Genomic DNA, 16,926 nt, shown 5'->3' on the forward strand with positions numbered 1-16,926 from the left:
AAGCTGTCCCTTACACTGTGCCAAAATGTCTTGATGAACGGACCAATAGAAATGCTTAAAAATTACCTGAAATAAACTTTTTTTTTTACAATGACTTCCATTGAAAGTTTAAAAGTTTTTTTTCTCTCAAAGTTGCTGTTTTGGAGATACTTGTTTTTTTATTGGACAGTTTTTTACAGGGAAGTCAATCGTAATATATGTTCTACTTTACGTACGTTTTTTTGTGAACTGGCAAAGTCTGCTTTTAGCTACAGAGCACCAGCGAGCTGGAGTTCACTACAGGAAACGTTGAAGCTCAGCTCGCTGGTGTCACTGAACTATTTTAAACTTTTAGCTTCTAAACACCACCGGAAAACCTGTGATTGTTTTAATTAGTTTATATTTTTCTTATTATTTTATTTGTTTTATTTATTTTATTATTTTATTATTCTAATGTGTTATATTTTGATGTTCTTAGTCAATTTATATTTTTAAACCTGGGGGAATGACAATTTATTATTTATAATATATATATATATATATATATATATATATATATATATATATATATATATATATATATATATATTATAATATATATTTATAATTATTTATAATAATTTATTTCTGAGCTTTACACACTGACTACGCATAGTGAGTGTCAGAAAGTGAGGAACACCAACAGATCTGTTATTATTATAATTTGCTTCAACTCATAGACAGATCTCTGTTTAAATGTATATGTTGTTGCAAACTGTGTGTGGCAGAAAGTGAGGGACACAAATTGGCTGCAACTTATAGAGCATGTTGGGAAATATCTACTTTTACTTAAAACAGACTTCATTTATTTGAGTTCAAAGTAAACGTGGGTTAAACTTGTAGTTTGTCGTAATATATAATCTATAAATTCACCTAAGGTAGCATGAGGGAATGACTACACACTGACGTGAGTTGCAGAAAGTGAGAGACACAACTAGGCTGCAAATTATTATTATTTCTGTACCTTCAGAGCGCACTTCTCTCCAGTCTTCTTGTTGAAACACTCCAGCACTTTGCCGTTGATGCCCAAACCCAGCACCTGGCTCGAGACTTTGTAGTCGTCCGTCACCGCGTTGCGCTTGATTTCTAGTTTGGGGTATCCGGCGGAGGCCACCGGCATGGGGAAAAGAGTGGAGCCGCTGTCCGCGGCCGGTTTGGCGGCTTCGCTCTGAGCGGAGTCCGCCTCGCTCTGGAGCTCAGGCTCCGGTTCCGGCTCCGGCTTCTGCTCCTCTTTAGGCTTCCCATTCTGAAGCATGATCCCCGGATCAGTCAGTCAGTAAATCAGAGCACAACACTGACTAAACATGAAAACTAGCAGATAAAAAAGTTTATTTCATTAAAAATCCGTTTCATTAGGCAAGAAAAAAATCCTGTTTGGCATTAAGGTTAAAAAGTCATTAAAACACAGTCATTTAAACTCTAAAATGACTCAGATCCGCCCTCGCTTTCCCCCTCAGTTTATCCCCATGTAAAACTCCGCGAGCTGTTCAGTAGAAAGCTGCGTGCGCTTTCCGCCACGCTCATCTTTCTGCCCCAGTCCTGTCCCTTCTGCCTTCACCATCCCACCACTGACCAACTAGCGCGCTCCTAACCACGTCCGTTTTCAGACAAGCCCCGCCCCCAGCGACGGGATTGGACAGGAGTGTCCGTCTGTCTGCCTCCTTTCTGCGCTGGGATTGGCTAGTAGTTCATCGTCCTCGACCAATCTCTATATACAGCTTAGTTTCTGAATCAGTTTCTCTGATTTTGATATTTATAGGTTTATGTTTGAGTAAAATGAACATTGTTGTTTCATTCTATAAACTACAGACAATGTTTATCCCAAATTCCAAAAAAAATATTGTCAATTAGAGCATTTTATTTGCAGGAAATGAGAAATGGCTGAAATAACAAATAGAAAAAAGATGCAGAGCTTTCAGACCTCAAATACTGCAAAAATATATATATATATTTATAAAGTTTTAAGATTTTAGATTGGTCGAGATACACACTGCTTTTGGATAACTTTTGGATAAAATGCTACTCACTCCTGGTGCAAAAATCCAAGCAGTTCAGCTTGGTTTGATGGCTTGTGATCACCCATCTTCCTCTTTAATATGTTTCAGAGACTTTCCATTTGGTAAAATCGAAGAAACAAATAAATATATTGTATGTATAGATATAGATAGATATAATAAAGTAAATAAAGTAATATTACACAAACGAATAAGCTAAATAAAAATAAGAAAATAATACAAAGAATAACAACTGTTATTGAGCAAAGTAGCAGCATGATAAAGTGATAGTCCACTGTAAAAAGTATAGCAGATTAAATAGATTAAATGTATTAATATATCTTATTTACTCTGTATTAAATTAAGTTTTGTTTGTTTTATATTATATTTTTGAAATTAAAGGAAATTTAATTTTCTTTCACAAAATCTTCTTTTTAATTGTTTTTTTTTTATAATTAAATACAATTATTACTATTATCAAAACTTTAAAACTGTAATGCAACAGTTATTATCCAATCTGAAAGCAGAAGGTGGGGCAATTCCAGCCAGTCCCTGTGCAGGGGGCGGGACTTCCTACCAATACGGGTGTGGAGAAAGAGAGCAGCCTTTGCGTCACTCCCCTCAGTTTCCACAGAGACTTCAGTCTCTTAAAGCAACAGAGCAGCTAAAACCAGCAGCACAGACAGAGCAGGAGAGATATACAGGAGTTATATTCAGTTATATGACTTTAAACAAATGGTTCGCTTTATGAAAACAGCGGAAAATGCTGTTCACTGCCAATGAAAGACGTTTCTTCTCAGATGCTGAAGGAAACTTTATTGTTGAAGTGCTCTGACAGTATTTGATTGACAGATTACAAGTGTGAGAACAAGTGCTGGCATATAAAAACACGTTTATCAGAAAAGAGTTTTAAATAGTAAACTGGTTCAGTGTGAACTTCCTGCCAAGACACTGTGTGTGAGAAAGAGAGTGGGTGCTTCTGTGTGTGTATATATGGCTGTGTGTGTGGTGTGTGTATATATGGCTGTGTGTGTGCTGTGTGTATATATGGCTGTGTGTGTGCTGTGTGTATATATGGCTGTGTGTGTGCTGTGTGTATATATGGCTGTGTGTGTGCTGTGTGTATATATGGCTGTGTGTGTGTGTGTGGCATGTGTGTGTTCAGTAGTCCAGAGCACATATTAGCGCCACCCCTTGCTTGATCCAGTGCTGCTGGCTTTGGTCCGTGGGCAGCTCCACTGCAATCACGTAGTTGGTGGAGTGACCAGTGGTGGACAGAGTTCCTGTTACAGAGAGAGAGAGAGAGAGAGAGAGAGAGAGAGAGAGAATTGGAAAGTTGGAAAAAAAAAATAAAGAATGAAGAATAATATGAAAAAAGAAAGACGGAATATATATAGAGAAAAGCATTAAAAGACAGAAAAAATATTGAAGGATAAAAAAGAAAAGCAAGAAGAATGATAAATGCCAAAAAAGAGGGAGAGAGAAAAGGAGGTGTAGAGAAATTGCATTGAGAAAAAAAAAGGGGTACAGAAAGGGGAAGAGAAAGTGGGCAGGGAAAAAAAAGAAAGAGGAAGAAATGGAGACAGAGAAAAAGAGGAAGATAGTAGGAATGGAGAGAAGAGAGTAAAGGGAGAGAAATTGAGAGATATGAAATGAGGGGTACAAGAGGGTAAAAATGGGAAGAGAGTAGTAAAATAGAGGGAGGAAAAGTAGGGGGGGGGATATTTGGCAGAGAATAAAGAGAGAAGAAAGGATTAAAGAAAAATAAAAAGAGAGAAAATGGAAAGAGCAAGAAAATAGCAGAAGGAAAAAAAGAGAAAGAGAGAAAAACAAGACAGAGAAAAAGAAAGAAAGAAATCAGAGACAGAGAAAGAGAAGGAAATATATGGGGAAATAGAAAGAGAGAATGAGGGAAAGATAAGAAGAGCAAGAAAGTGTGAAGAAACAATGCAAGATGATGTAGAGAGAGAAAAAGAGGGAGAACGAGAGGGTGAGGAGTGAGGAGAAACAAAAAGAAGGAGACGAAAAAAGTGAAGAAAAAAAGAGTGGTAACAGAAAAACAGAGAAAGTGGTGAAAAATTGGAGGAGAGTGGATAGAGAGAAAAATAGATGGAGAGAGAAACAAGAAAAAAGAAAAAAAACTATAAAATAAGGAGAAACAAAGAGAAGAAAAAATGAGGGAGAAAGTGCAATGAAACATGGAGAGAGAGTGGATAGAGAGAAAAAGAGATGAGAAAAGAGACAGAAACAAAACAAGAAAAGAGAAAAAAAATAAAGTGGGGAGAAACAAATGGAAGGAGAAAAAAGAGAGACACATAACGAGGGAGTGAAAAGTGCAGCAAGAGTGCAAAGAAAAATAGAGAAAAAGAGAGATAGTGAAACAAGAAGAGAAAGTGCGAGACAGTGGTGAGAAACAAATAAAAGAGACAATAAAAAAATAAAAGAGAGGGAGAGAGAGAGAGGGAAATAGAGAGAGAAAAAGCTCTGTGATGAAATGCCAAAACTAAGAGAGTCATGAATCATTCAGAGTTCTCAGTGCTGCTCAGATTTCATTAGGAAGACATCTACCATTCTGCTACACACACACACACACACAAACACACACACACACACACACACAGACACAGCTCACCAGCGCGTGTGAGTGTTTTGTAGATGGGGCAGATGTAGACGCCAGACTGAGGGGGTTTGCGGTTGGGCACAGGGATCATCCAGATAACGGCCATCTCTGTGTAGAGCTCTTTGGGCCGTGATTGGGTGAGCAGGCCAGCGAGGGGATCCCAGCGAGCTCCTTCCACAAACAGGCCGTGAATGTAGCAGCCCGACTCCGGACGCTTTGTTAACTCCACCACCGGCTGCTTCATCACCTGTGGGTGTAAGATGAAGATCTGTAGCATCTGTAGATTGGATCCAAAAATTGCCCATATTTTAACTTTGAATGGAAATTTTCCATTTCACTTATTATGTGGTCAAACCTTAAAGCCGAAGCTGACGGCGTCGATGGAGAGGACGGCGTGGCGGGCGAAGTTCTGCAGAGTGCCGGTCAGGAAGGCCTGTGGAAAGAAGAATCCGCTGATCCAGAACACGGAGGGAATGCCGCCAGAGATCCAATCGTTCAGGAACCTGATGCGCTGCAGCAGGTCCGACACCCAGGAGCCCAGCAGCTTCAGAGATGGGTACGCCTGTGCCAACATCAGCATTAAATTAACTAATTAAAACAAAATCCAGCACAGCAAAAACAGGTTTGGAAAACGAGCCAATTTCAAAAAACAAAAATTTTTACATCACAGTCTTGACTTGTTATATTTACAAATTTATATTACATACTAAAGTATGTGTGTACATGCTAAAATATATCTGTTAAATACAACTGAAATCTTAGTTAAGTGTAAAAAATTATCTATAGCAGAGGTCAGCAATAACATCTGGTTCGTGAGGTTGTTTAAACTATAATGAATGGTAGTGAAAAAAAAAAATTACAATGCTTCTCTGGTGAGCTTTTGTTTATATCCCTTCCCTGTCTGGGCGTGACTTTAGTTTCTGCCTGTTCCTGTTTTTTTTACCCGTTCTTCGGCTCCCTATCTCCTTATAAGAGTGTTTTTTTTCCCCAGTCATGTCTTAATTCACTAGCCGGGGCAGCAGTAGTGTTTTGGACCACGACCCGGTCGAAGCGGGTTTGATCCCACATGAGGAGCGGTGTGTTCATTTATTTTTTCCTTTCTTTCCGGGTTTACCTGCTTTTTGAGATCAACTGTTCTGCAGTTGGGTTCAACAACCCTCTGGGCTGCAGAGCTACTAATCTGTAGCACTCCATCCCATTACACTTCATTTTCCAAAACAAAATTTTGTTTTGTGGGCCGCCAGATAATGGCTTGGAAAATATAAAATATATGGCCAAACTTAATTGCAGACCCCTGCTATGCTATATAGAAACTAACTCTACCCCCAACTCTAACGCTAAGCCTAACCTCAACCATGAATCAACACTAAACCTAACCCTGACCAAAAATCTTTAAATCTAACTTCGAATCTGACCGTAAAAAAGGATTAAAAAATTAGAGTTAGGTGTAGGGTTACATTTGACTGAGACGCAATTACTGTTTTACTAAATAATTCCATATGAGTTTGGATAACTTTACGTTTTAATCTACAATAATGAAAAAGCACTGAATCTAAACGAGTATGTAAGTGTATTTTGACTGGTACTGTATAGTGTACTAATGTATAAATGTACTTACTATTAATACAACAAAGAACAATCTAAATACATAACATACATACAAAATGCATTCTCTGGCATGCTGAACACCAGCCGTTTTAGACATTATTAACAAAATAAAAGGATTCCACACACAGTAAATGTTCTGTACTTTCAATCTAATAAGAAGGATTAGGTAAACGTAAAAAAAAAAAAAGAACACAGAGGTAAAGGGTGACGTATTCTTGCCTTGGTTTTCCACATTTCTGGAACAGCATTGATGAAGAGACTGTTAGCCATGAGCTCCAGCTCTGATGACATCACCACCAAACCTTTCAGGGCCTTCACCAGATCACTGAGACTCCGAGAGATCACTGCTAACAACTTATTATACCTGACAGAAACACAAAGAGAGAGAGAGGCATGGTTATAATAGTTTTGTATTTGGATTTTTCATTGTAGGTTTGTTTTATTTTATAGTGATTGTATTTTCTTCTTCTTTTTTGTGTTTAGAGAGCTCTGCCAGCTAATGTACAACTGCTTAAGTGGTCAGTCTGCAAGGATTATAAATAAATCGACAATTATTGTTTGTTTTTTATTTATTTCATTTAACGAAAATGTTTTTTTAAATTAAGAGAGGCAATAGAAAACAACTATATCTTAATTAAATGTTTTTAGTATGTACACCCTTAATAACACTATTATTATCACTGAAAAAGCATGAGTGAACAACACAGCTGGTGCACATTAGATATCGAAAGTTTATACCATCTACAAATATTGTCATAAACGCAATGTTCAATTGAAATCCGTTCAGAGCTTAAAACATTTAAAACAATGCAAATTCAAATTTCCACTCACACATTTGATTGTTTTGATATCATTCAGAATCATTTTTTTTAGAAATGATTTAACTCATAAAGTCTTGACATAAAAAGTCATACAGTACGGTATTTTGAGAAAAGGTTAAAATATTAAATATAGACGTCAAGGTCTGTGCACCTGATAACCTCCTGGATCAGCACAGTGTTCATAGACTCCTCATACATCACTGGGTACTTGGTGATGACTTCCTGCACGTTGAAGGGGTTGGGAATTTTCTCCATGATTCCAGCCACAATCTCCTCCACAATCTGCATGAAAACCAGAAACTCAAAAAACAGAACTTCAGACTCTTCTCCTGTTTTTCATATGCTGTTTTTTTTTTTTAAATCACACAAACGTAAAATATTTAACATTTCCAAATGCTTAAATTTTGAGTTTACTGTACATACTGTATGAAACTACTGGTATATGTAGTGGTAAGCCTGTGTGAGGAGAAGGTTTAACATAATGTATTTTTCGCACTATAAGGTGCAAGATTATAAATCGCATGCGACACTAGAAAGGAAGAAGGGTGTCGCCATGTTTCCTATTAGGAGGTAACTAAGTTAAGTAAAGCTTAGCTAAGTAAAGAAAACTGTATTTCTTTAAAAAAATATATATACTTTTAAAGTCAAGCTATGTTAATTCACACAGATTTCTCTCCTGAAAACTGTTTATTTGGGTGAGTAAAGCGCTTCTGGTTATTTTACATTACATTACATTACATTTGTCAGGCGCTTTTGTCCAAAGCTTAGATTTCCAGTGGCTAATACTAATACTACTCCAGCAGTAGGCCGATAATACTCACCTCTGAACAGCAAAAGAGCTAGCACTTAATGCGGTTAGTGGCTAATGCTAATGCTGATCCAGCAGTGCTAGCTGGGGTTAGCAGCAGGCTACAGGCCGATAATACTCACCTCTGAACAGCAAAAGAGCTAGCACTTAGTGCGGTTAGTGGCTAATGCTAATGCTGCTCCAGCAGTGCTAGCTGGGGTTAGCAGCAGGCTACAGGCTGATAATATTCTCACCTCTGAACAGCAAAAGAGCTAGTGCTTAGCACAATTAGCGGCTAATGCTAATGCTACTTCAGCCTCAGTGCTGGAGGTACACTGAAACTCCTTTATAACGCTGTACTTCAGCAGAGTGGCTTTACGGCTTTTTATTATCTGTCTGCTAAAATTTATACATTAGACACACTGGATTTTAAGACACACTGATTGACGCAATGATTTTTGGCAGAATTAAAGGATTTTAAATGTGCCTGATAGTGCAAAAAATACAGTAATACTGCTCACTTAGTTTTTATTGTCTGGAATTCTACATTGAGAATTTAGTGGAACTGGGAATAAGAATCAGTTTTAATCCCAGCTCCCCATTGTGTCCAAATGTTTTACTGATCATTAGTATCATACAAAGCCACTGCTTAGTACCTCCTCCCTGGCTTTACCCCCACTGGAAGCTGCTCTGGGCTGCAGCCGGACGACGGCTCCCAGCAGGGCGAACGTTTCGTTCTGGGCGAAGCTGATGTTGGCGTTGTCGTGCAGGCCGAATATCTCAGGCGTGTCGTTGATGGGTAAATTCCGTATATACGCCAGGTAGTCCTGCAGATAGATACAGTTACTTCAGTTACTTCATCAGGCTCACTCACATCATTCATTACATAGTAGCAAACCTAGAGCTCTGGAAAACATAAAGAGATCACTTCAGTTTCTGAATCAGGTTCTCTGATTTTTCTATATATATATATATATATATATATATATATATATATATATATATATATATATATATATGTTTGAGTAAATGAACATTGCTGTTTTAGTCTATAAACTACAGACACTTATATAAACTTCTCCAAAATTCCAAATAAAAATATTGTCATTTAGAGCATTTATTTGCAAGTTCAAAAATCAATATTTGGTGGAAAACCCTGGTTTTTAATTACAGTTTTCATGCCTTTTGGCATCATGTTCTTCTCCACCAGTCTTACACACTGCTTTTGGATAACTTTATGCTACTCACTCCTGGTGCAAAAATTCAAGCAGTTCATCTTGGTTTGATGGCTTGTGATCATCCATCTTCCTCTTGATTATATTCCAGGGGTTTTCAATTTGGTAAAATCAAAGAAACTCATACTTTTCAAGTGGTCTCTTATTTTTTTCAGAGCTGTATATCAAAGGTTTCCAATAAAGTGGCCAGTGCTGGACACAGACACAGACCCTGACGTTCAGGTCGGTGCTGATCTGACGGTACTCTCCAGAAGCCGAGTAGATATGGTTCGGGTTCAGAACAGCCGGACAGTAGAAATCCTCCAGCACGTTCATAATGCAGCGGCGGTCCCAATCGTCTGTTACACGACCCCCGTAATTAATCTCACCAGCAGTGTACTTCAGCACCTGGACACAGAAAAAAGAGTGTATGAGTTAAAGCACACTTATAGCATAACATGCTTCACAGTTTTAATGAATGACAGTCAATATAAACAAATATAAGCATTTATAATAAGTAAATGAATAAGTAAATATTTGTCTTAATAAGGTGGGACTACATTTAGCATTTTTAAGCATAGTGAAAGGCTCTCCACAGTTATGACTCCACAGTTAGAAAGCTTAAGAAATATATATGTGTGTGTGTGTGTGTTGTGTGTGTATGCATTGGTGTCTCTGAATGTTTTCGTACTCTGCTAAGGCACTCAGTCACATCACACTGACCAAACAGGTATGCTGAGCATTTCTGCTCTGTTTTTGCTCATAAACACGAACCAAACTCTTCTAAATCTGGCTGTGATCTGCTGGGGGAAGGAAATTTAGAGCCTTAAAACAAAACATAAGAAAGTAAACTGTGCTACAAAGAGTTCTTTGGATGAGACCATAGAAGGTACCGCTTAGATCAGGGGTTCTTCATGACTTGGATGGAGCTGCTCAGTCATGGAAACCTATTCCATAAGGATCTTTACTCTCTACTAATGTTGGTCTAATCTGAAGCTACATGAAGTTTGGAGGTGTGTAGTAATGTAGTGACTCTTCAGAAAGTTGGTTCCGTTTATATGTTAGCTAGCTCTCCGCTAACTTTAGTTCTCTTTCCACTAACATTAGCTGACTCACCGCTAACGTTACCATGTTAGCTAGCTCGCCGCTAAACTTATTTCTCTACCCAGTAATGTAGCTAGATAACTCGCTGCTAATGTTATTATGTTAGCTAGCTCGCCACTAATGTTAGCTAGCTCTCCGTTAACCCTAGTTCTCTTTCTGGTAACGTTAGCTAACTCACGCTAATGTTAGTATGTGCTTTCCCACAGCAAATGTACTGTAAATTTAAGACAATGTAAGACCTTAATTATGTAGATTTTAATTCAAGTCATTTCAAGGCTTTAAGGACCTGCTAGAACCCTGTGTACCGGATTACTGTATAAGGTGCATTTTAAGCACTACATTTTCTTTCAAAGTCAAATGAGCACTAGATGTTAATCTACACAGATTGTTGTCCGGAAAACAGTTTTTTTTTTGGGTGAGAAAAGCACTTCTGTTTATTTACAGTAAGCTTAGATTTCCAATATTTTAGCACGGTCACCAGCAACGGTAGCCGCGGTTAGCAGCAGTGCTGAGCACTAGTAAATGCCACCCGATAGAACAACAGTGAGGAACCAAGTGAACTGAGTGTCCTGGTGACCCAGGGCGCTATCAGCTAGCGGTTTGTCGCAGGTAGCTTGTTTTAACGCGGTAAACACGCAGGCTACACTCCAATTATACTCACCTCTGAATGGTAAAAGAGCTAGAGCTGCAGTTAGCGGCTAATGCTAATACAGATCTAGCCTCGGAGCTGGAGAAACTTAACTAAAACTCCTGTATAATGCTGAACTACAGCAAAGTAGCTTAACTGCTTCTTAATAAACATAGTATATCTACACCGTCACTAGGGGAGCAGCCACTGGATGTTGGTGATGAGGATCATTTAGTAAAAATCACAGGATTTTTATGTTCAGATTGATGTGAACTCTGTGTTTTTATGATGACAATAATGTAACTGATTTACTGAATGTAGTGGATACGTTCGTGTGAACTGGACTTTTTGTCCACTCTTACAGTGTGTATGTGTGTGTGTGTGTGTATTTATGCCTTGAAGGGGATGTCCTGGTACTCGTTAAGGAACATTTTGAGCTGGCTGATGCAAATTTGCAAATCTCCATCTGTAAACTCGTACGGGATGTTGAAGCCCAGCGGTCCGAACTTCCTGCGCTCAATAGCGATGGCGTGGAACAGACACAGAGACAGCAGCAGAGACTTAAACTCTGCAGTCTGAAAAGAGAAAGAGAGAGAGAGAGAGAGAGAGAGAGAGAGAGAGAGAGAAAGAGAGAGAGAGAAAATATATGATACACACAGACCCGGGAGGAGGAGCTAAACTACTGAATGTATATATGACATAAAGCTGAACCGCTGACTGCATATTCAATATATGTAATTAATAAAAACAATGAGGCAGCAGCTTTTATATACAATATAAACAGCTGTGGAAAAAATAAGAGACCACATAAAAATGATGACTTTGTTTGACCAATTTTTTTACCAAATTGAAAAGCTCTGGAATATAATCAAGAGGAAAATAGATGATCACAAGCCATCAAACCACCAAGCTGAACTGCTTGAATTGTTGCACCAGGAGTGAGTAGCATAAAGTTATCCAAAAGCAGTGTGTAAGACTGGTGGAGAACATGATGCCAAGATGCATGAAAACTGTGAACAACTCTCAACATTCACACAATACTGGAGACTAAAGCCCAGGGTAATACACTGGTTTTATATGTATTTATAAAATATATTAGAATATAAAATATAGTAATAATTTATATAATTATAGTATGCATCATTTACAACAATTACACAGTATATACAGCTCTTAAAAACGATTGATTTGATTTTACCAAATAAAAAAACGCACAAGCCATCAAACCAAGCTGAACGGCTTGATTTTTTTTTCACCAGGAGTGGCATGAAGCCATCCAAAATCAGTGTGTAAGACTGGTGGAGGAGAAAACTGTGTTTGAAGTTTATAAAATAAAACAACTATGTTAATTTTATTCAAACATAAACCTATAAATAGCAAAATCAGAGGAACTGATTCATAAACTGAAGTGATCTCTTAATTTATCCCAGAGCTGTTAATACATATAATCTATACAGTCACTGGGGAAAGGAGCCGAACTACTGATACTATACAGATATACTGTAGCAGTACCTTGGAGCAGGAGTTGATGACGTCATCGCTCAGGCTCATGTAGGTCTTCAGCAGGTTGGCCTTGATGCCCCGCGGCGGCTCGATGGTCATTTTAGATCCGTTCTGTAAGATGGAAACTGGGAACCTGTTGCTGGGGAGGCTGGTGAGCCAAAGACGGAAATCCCGATGGACCTGAAATACAGAGAGAGAGAGAGAGAGAGACACGAACACACATATTCAGATGAACTCAAGCACAGGAGCAGAAAGCAGAGCTAATGACGGGGAGAAGCTTTTAGTGCAGTCTGTGGAGTTTGGGGACATTTTGCTCTGCAATTAAACAAACGTTTGGCTGCTCTGTTAATGGACTGAATGTTACTCTGAATGTGGTGTGTGTAAAGTGTGTGTGTGTGTGAGGCATGACATCATGTCCATGTGTGGCATAGTGGCATCACCTTGCTGGGGTCAATATTCTCAATGAGTCTCTCTAAGGAGGGCATCCAGCTGGGGGCGAGGTGGCAGTTTTGGAAGAACACCCATTCCCCTTTCTCCATCGCACTCTGCATCATCGCTTCAGCCCAGGGGCCCTGAAGTACCCACACACACACACACACAGATATTACAAAAAGCATATACAGCAACAACTCTCAACATTCACACAATACTGGAGACTAAAGCACAGGCTACTACACTCATTTCATTTTTAGAACTGTGTAGACAGCATTTTTAATGTAATACAATCACTACGCTGCAATTACATATGCGACTGGTTTTATATGTATTTTGTGTATAAAATCAATTAGAATATAAAATATGGTAATAATTTATGTAATTATATTATATATATATAATTTCACCAGGAGTGGCACAAAGCTATCCAAAAGCAGTGTGTAAGACTGGTGGAGGAGAAAACTGTGATTAAACAGGGTTATTCCACCAAATATGAATTTCTAAACTTTCAAAACTTTATGAATATGAACTTGTTTTCTTTGCATTATTTGAGGTCCGAAAGCATCTTTTTAGTAACACCAACACTCGTAGGATAAAAACTAACACGCACCTCTTCAAATATATGAGACTCAGACTCTTTTGCAACTAGTCATTACTTTTTGGGGATTTGGGGATTTAGCAGCATCTCTGGTGGGAAGGTGTAATTACACCTGCATTTTACTTTTAATGCAGGTTCATGTAAAAAAAAAAAAAAAAAAAAACATGCCTTATGAAAATCTGCGTTATTTTATTCATTTTGTTCATTTATTAATTACTTTTAAAATTTAAAGAACAATTACATCCAGCAAACCTACCAGACCACTCCTCTGTTTTTAAGATGAGTATTTTACACATTGCACCGATGCACGTGCAAGGACTCCGATACCCTTAATTACACTATTTTGTCCACTGCCGACTTAGGAATTCTATTGCATTCAATTTAAAAGTGGAAATGTTAGGCACTGCTGCTTTAATAAAATGAAATAAACCTTTAAAATAGCGCAAAACTTCTGTTTCAAAATGAATGTGTTTAGTTGAGGGTGAACGGGCCTTAATTAACTATATAAAACAACAATAATTCCAAGAAAAGTTTAACAACTTCCCACCGTTCCAAATAAACCTTTTAAAAGAACCCAAATGTGTCGTGTTTTCATCTGTTACTAATAAAAAGAAACAATTGGTTTGCTCCCACCACCAAGCTATTCCCTTCAAAAGCAAAAGAAATGCTAATGTTTCTTGGAAAAAGTTGAGTTAAGTTGAGTTGAGTCTGTGAAGACCTCCACATGATCAGACGTCAGCAACAAACACAACACAAACACGACACACGACACACTGAAAGAATACGTCAGATATGACATTTAAACCTTGACAGTGCAATCACTATTGAGACAAAGAGCGCACACCACGCCACAGCACAGCACAGCACACCACACACACACACACCACACACACATACACATAGAGATCAAGCAGAATCACTCTTGATAAACTAAAATAGAATCAAAGAGCTAGAGACCCTGATAGCAGAGGAAGAATGGCCGGTGTTGTCCCAGGATGCAGAGCAGGAAAAGAGAGAGGCAAACAAAGAGGATTGAAACACACACAGAAACAGCTGCTGGATACAGTGTGTTGATTAGCTATAGGTTAAGGTAAATCACTTTACTAAAGTAAAGGATTATTCATCAAACAGCTATTATAATAAATAACCAGTCAATAACTGGAAATTCTACAAAATCCAGTGTCGAAAATTTTGCAGTAGCAGACTGCCAGGGCCTTTAAGGAAAAAAAAAATGAACTAAAATGAAATGTTAGTATTGCAAAAAAAAAAAGAAAGAAAGAAAAAACTGTTTTATTGTAAAAGTATTTTGCAAACAACTAAACAAAAAAACATATATTGATTTTAAAAAGAGTGGGTGATTTTTTTTTACCAAATAATTCATTATTTAACAGCTTTCAGCAGGTAAGTAGCATTGTAAATAAAAATGTAAAAAAATTAAGTAGTCAGTGGTAAAGTAGTAGTATATCGCAGAATACGAAAAATATCATCACAATGATGACAGTGAGATTTTCTGAATAGCAATACAAACTGATAATTGCTTCTGGGAGCAACTATGTTTGTTAAAATAAATGTGTGAATTTGACCTGTTAAAAATTTGCTACGGTATTTTATGGATTATTAGGCACACTGTATTAAAATCGCACTATCAATGAACCGCAATATTTTCTGTTCTGTTTTAATAGATAAGGCACATTTTAAGCGACAATAGTAAGGAACAAGGGTGTCCCTTCTAAATCAGAAGGCCCAAGTAAACAAAACTGTAATTCTCAAAAATAAACTTTTCTTTCAAAGTGAAACAAGCGCTGGATGTTAATCTACACAGATTTCTCTCCTGAAAACAGTTTATTTGGGTAAGTAAAGCGCTGCCGTTTTTTTACAGTAAGCTTAGATTTCAATACTTTTATATTTTAGCGAAGTTAGCAGCACTTATCGCTAGTAAATGCCGCCTGACAGTTCAACAACTAGCGATTCGCAGACTACAGTCTGATATACTCACCTCTGAATGGTGAAACAGCTAGCGCTGTGGTTAGTGGCTAATGCTAATACGTACTGCTCCAGCCTTGGTGCTGGAGAAACTTCGATGAAAAACTTCTGTATAACTCTGTACTTCAGCATAGTGGCTTTACAGCTCCTTAATACCTGACTGGTAAAATTCATATACAATATAAGGCACACCGGATTATAAGGCACACTGTCAATTTTTGGGAAAATGAAAGGATTTTAAGTGTGCCGTATTGTGCGAAAAATATGGTAATTATATATATTTTTTCAACATTTTATATATGCTTAGAAAACTTCATATTTACAGTCTGTTATTCTCTGTTCTTTCGCATTAGTTTCAGTATCAATCATCTACTATAAATCCACATTTAATGAGACATCACATGCTTTAATCCATGAAAGGCAAACCCAGATCCAGCTCTGCACTCTAATAAGTAACTATATAAGTGTAATAGCTATGAGCTCAGAGACGCTGGCTTGTGACTGAATGCCGCAGACGTAACCCTGAGCTTGTAAGGAATGCAGCAGCTCCTTAGGAAGTGACCTAGAGCACGACTGCTGATACAGAAGCTCAGAATAAGCTGATAATTAGCAGCAGGGTGGAGGAAGAGAGAGATGGATTTATTACATCACTGCTTTGTTAAAATTTACTGGAGGCCAGTCCAGGGTGATGGGAAAATTCCATGCATTCCTGCGACATTAAAAAAAAGACACATCATGGCTAGATGAAGACTACAGAGACCTTAAAACCACAGAATGTACCCATTAGTTTTGCAGTAGTAAGATTTAATAGTCCATATTGAATACCAAGCAAAACATTATAAAGTCTGTATAATTTAGTCATAAGCTTCCAATTTAAAGGTCTCCAGCTAAAATCCACTTTTTCTTGTTCTTTGCGAAATACAATATGTCTCTTTGAGTTGTATATGATGCTGCACATGAAACTTTTCTTCAAGAAAAACGAGTTGTGGCCTCGCCCACATGTTCTCGGGACCGCCCACAGGCAGAGCTAAACCCGGGCTGCAGCAGAGCTGACACTGTCTACAGCTCTGTGTACATCAGTTAGTTAGCGTTAGCTATTTTGTGTAATAACTATAGGTTTAAATAGGATCTCCGGTTGATTCTGCGTTTTACAGAGACCTGAAATATACATTAGGGAAGCACATTTTGACTAGGCAGCGCAACTCTACAGAACACCGGTCATGATATAGAGCGGACTCTTGGGCTTCAACATGGTGAAGTCTGAGGTAAAAATTTAGCAGCGCTAGTTTAGCTGAGAGAAACGATATCAATGCTGTGGGGTGACTGGCGCCGCTCTGCTGCAGGTGGGGTAGGGATTGCGGGGGTCCGCAAGAGCCAAACCTTTCTTTCTTCAGAGACCTCTAACTCAGTGATCTAAAGCAGGGCTAAATAGAAACACCGGAGCACTTTTTTTTCACAATAAACGTCTCAATAAACACTGCATTCATTCATACTAGAGACCATAACTACACATTTTAAATGAATTAAAAAACAATGTAATGAGACCTTTAAGTAAAATGATAATTTTCACAGTATGAGAAAATGTGTTCTGTGATTTGATTTGTGTTTGGCGG

At 38.0% G+C, this 16,926-nt stretch overlaps 2 protein-coding genes across 2 annotated transcripts in view; both read right to left on the reverse strand.

The window, feature by feature from the left end:
- The window catches only part of mapkapk3 (MAPK activated protein kinase 3), a 56,395-nt gene extending 54,787 nt beyond the window's left edge, over positions 1–1,608 (reverse strand). Inside the window, exon 1 of the mRNA XM_022682383.2 lies at positions 983–1,608. Within this exon, the coding sequence (XP_022538104.2) occupies positions 983–1,273 (291 nt within the window). The 5' untranslated portion in view covers positions 1,274–1,608. The remainder of the gene's footprint in view (positions 1–982) is intronic.
- Positions 1,609–2,813: 1,205 nt separating this feature from the next.
- dnah1 (dynein, axonemal, heavy chain 1) overlaps positions 2,814–16,926 on the reverse strand; it is an 81,695-nt gene continuing 67,582 nt past the window's right edge. The window contains exons 69-78 of the mRNA XM_049471690.1: positions 12,738–12,869; positions 12,307–12,477; positions 11,190–11,369; positions 9,294–9,470; positions 8,505–8,675; positions 7,213–7,343; positions 6,460–6,604; positions 4,988–5,194; positions 4,645–4,879; positions 2,814–3,295 (exon numbers count right to left, since the gene is read on the reverse strand). Coding sequence (XP_049327647.1) covers positions 3,174–3,295; positions 4,645–4,879; positions 4,988–5,194; positions 6,460–6,604; positions 7,213–7,343; positions 8,505–8,675; positions 9,294–9,470; positions 11,190–11,369; positions 12,307–12,477; positions 12,738–12,869 — 1,671 coding nt within the window. The 3' untranslated portion in view covers positions 2,814–3,173. The remainder of the gene's footprint in view (positions 3,296–4,644; positions 4,880–4,987; positions 5,195–6,459; positions 6,605–7,212; positions 7,344–8,504; positions 8,676–9,293; positions 9,471–11,189; positions 11,370–12,306; positions 12,478–12,737; positions 12,870–16,926) is intronic.

Source organism: Astyanax mexicanus, chromosome 24 (assembly GCF_023375975.1).
Source record: "Astyanax mexicanus isolate ESR-SI-001 chromosome 24, AstMex3_surface, whole genome shotgun sequence".
NCBI classification, from domain to species: Eukaryota; Metazoa; Chordata; class Actinopteri; order Characiformes; family Acestrorhamphidae; genus Astyanax; species Astyanax mexicanus.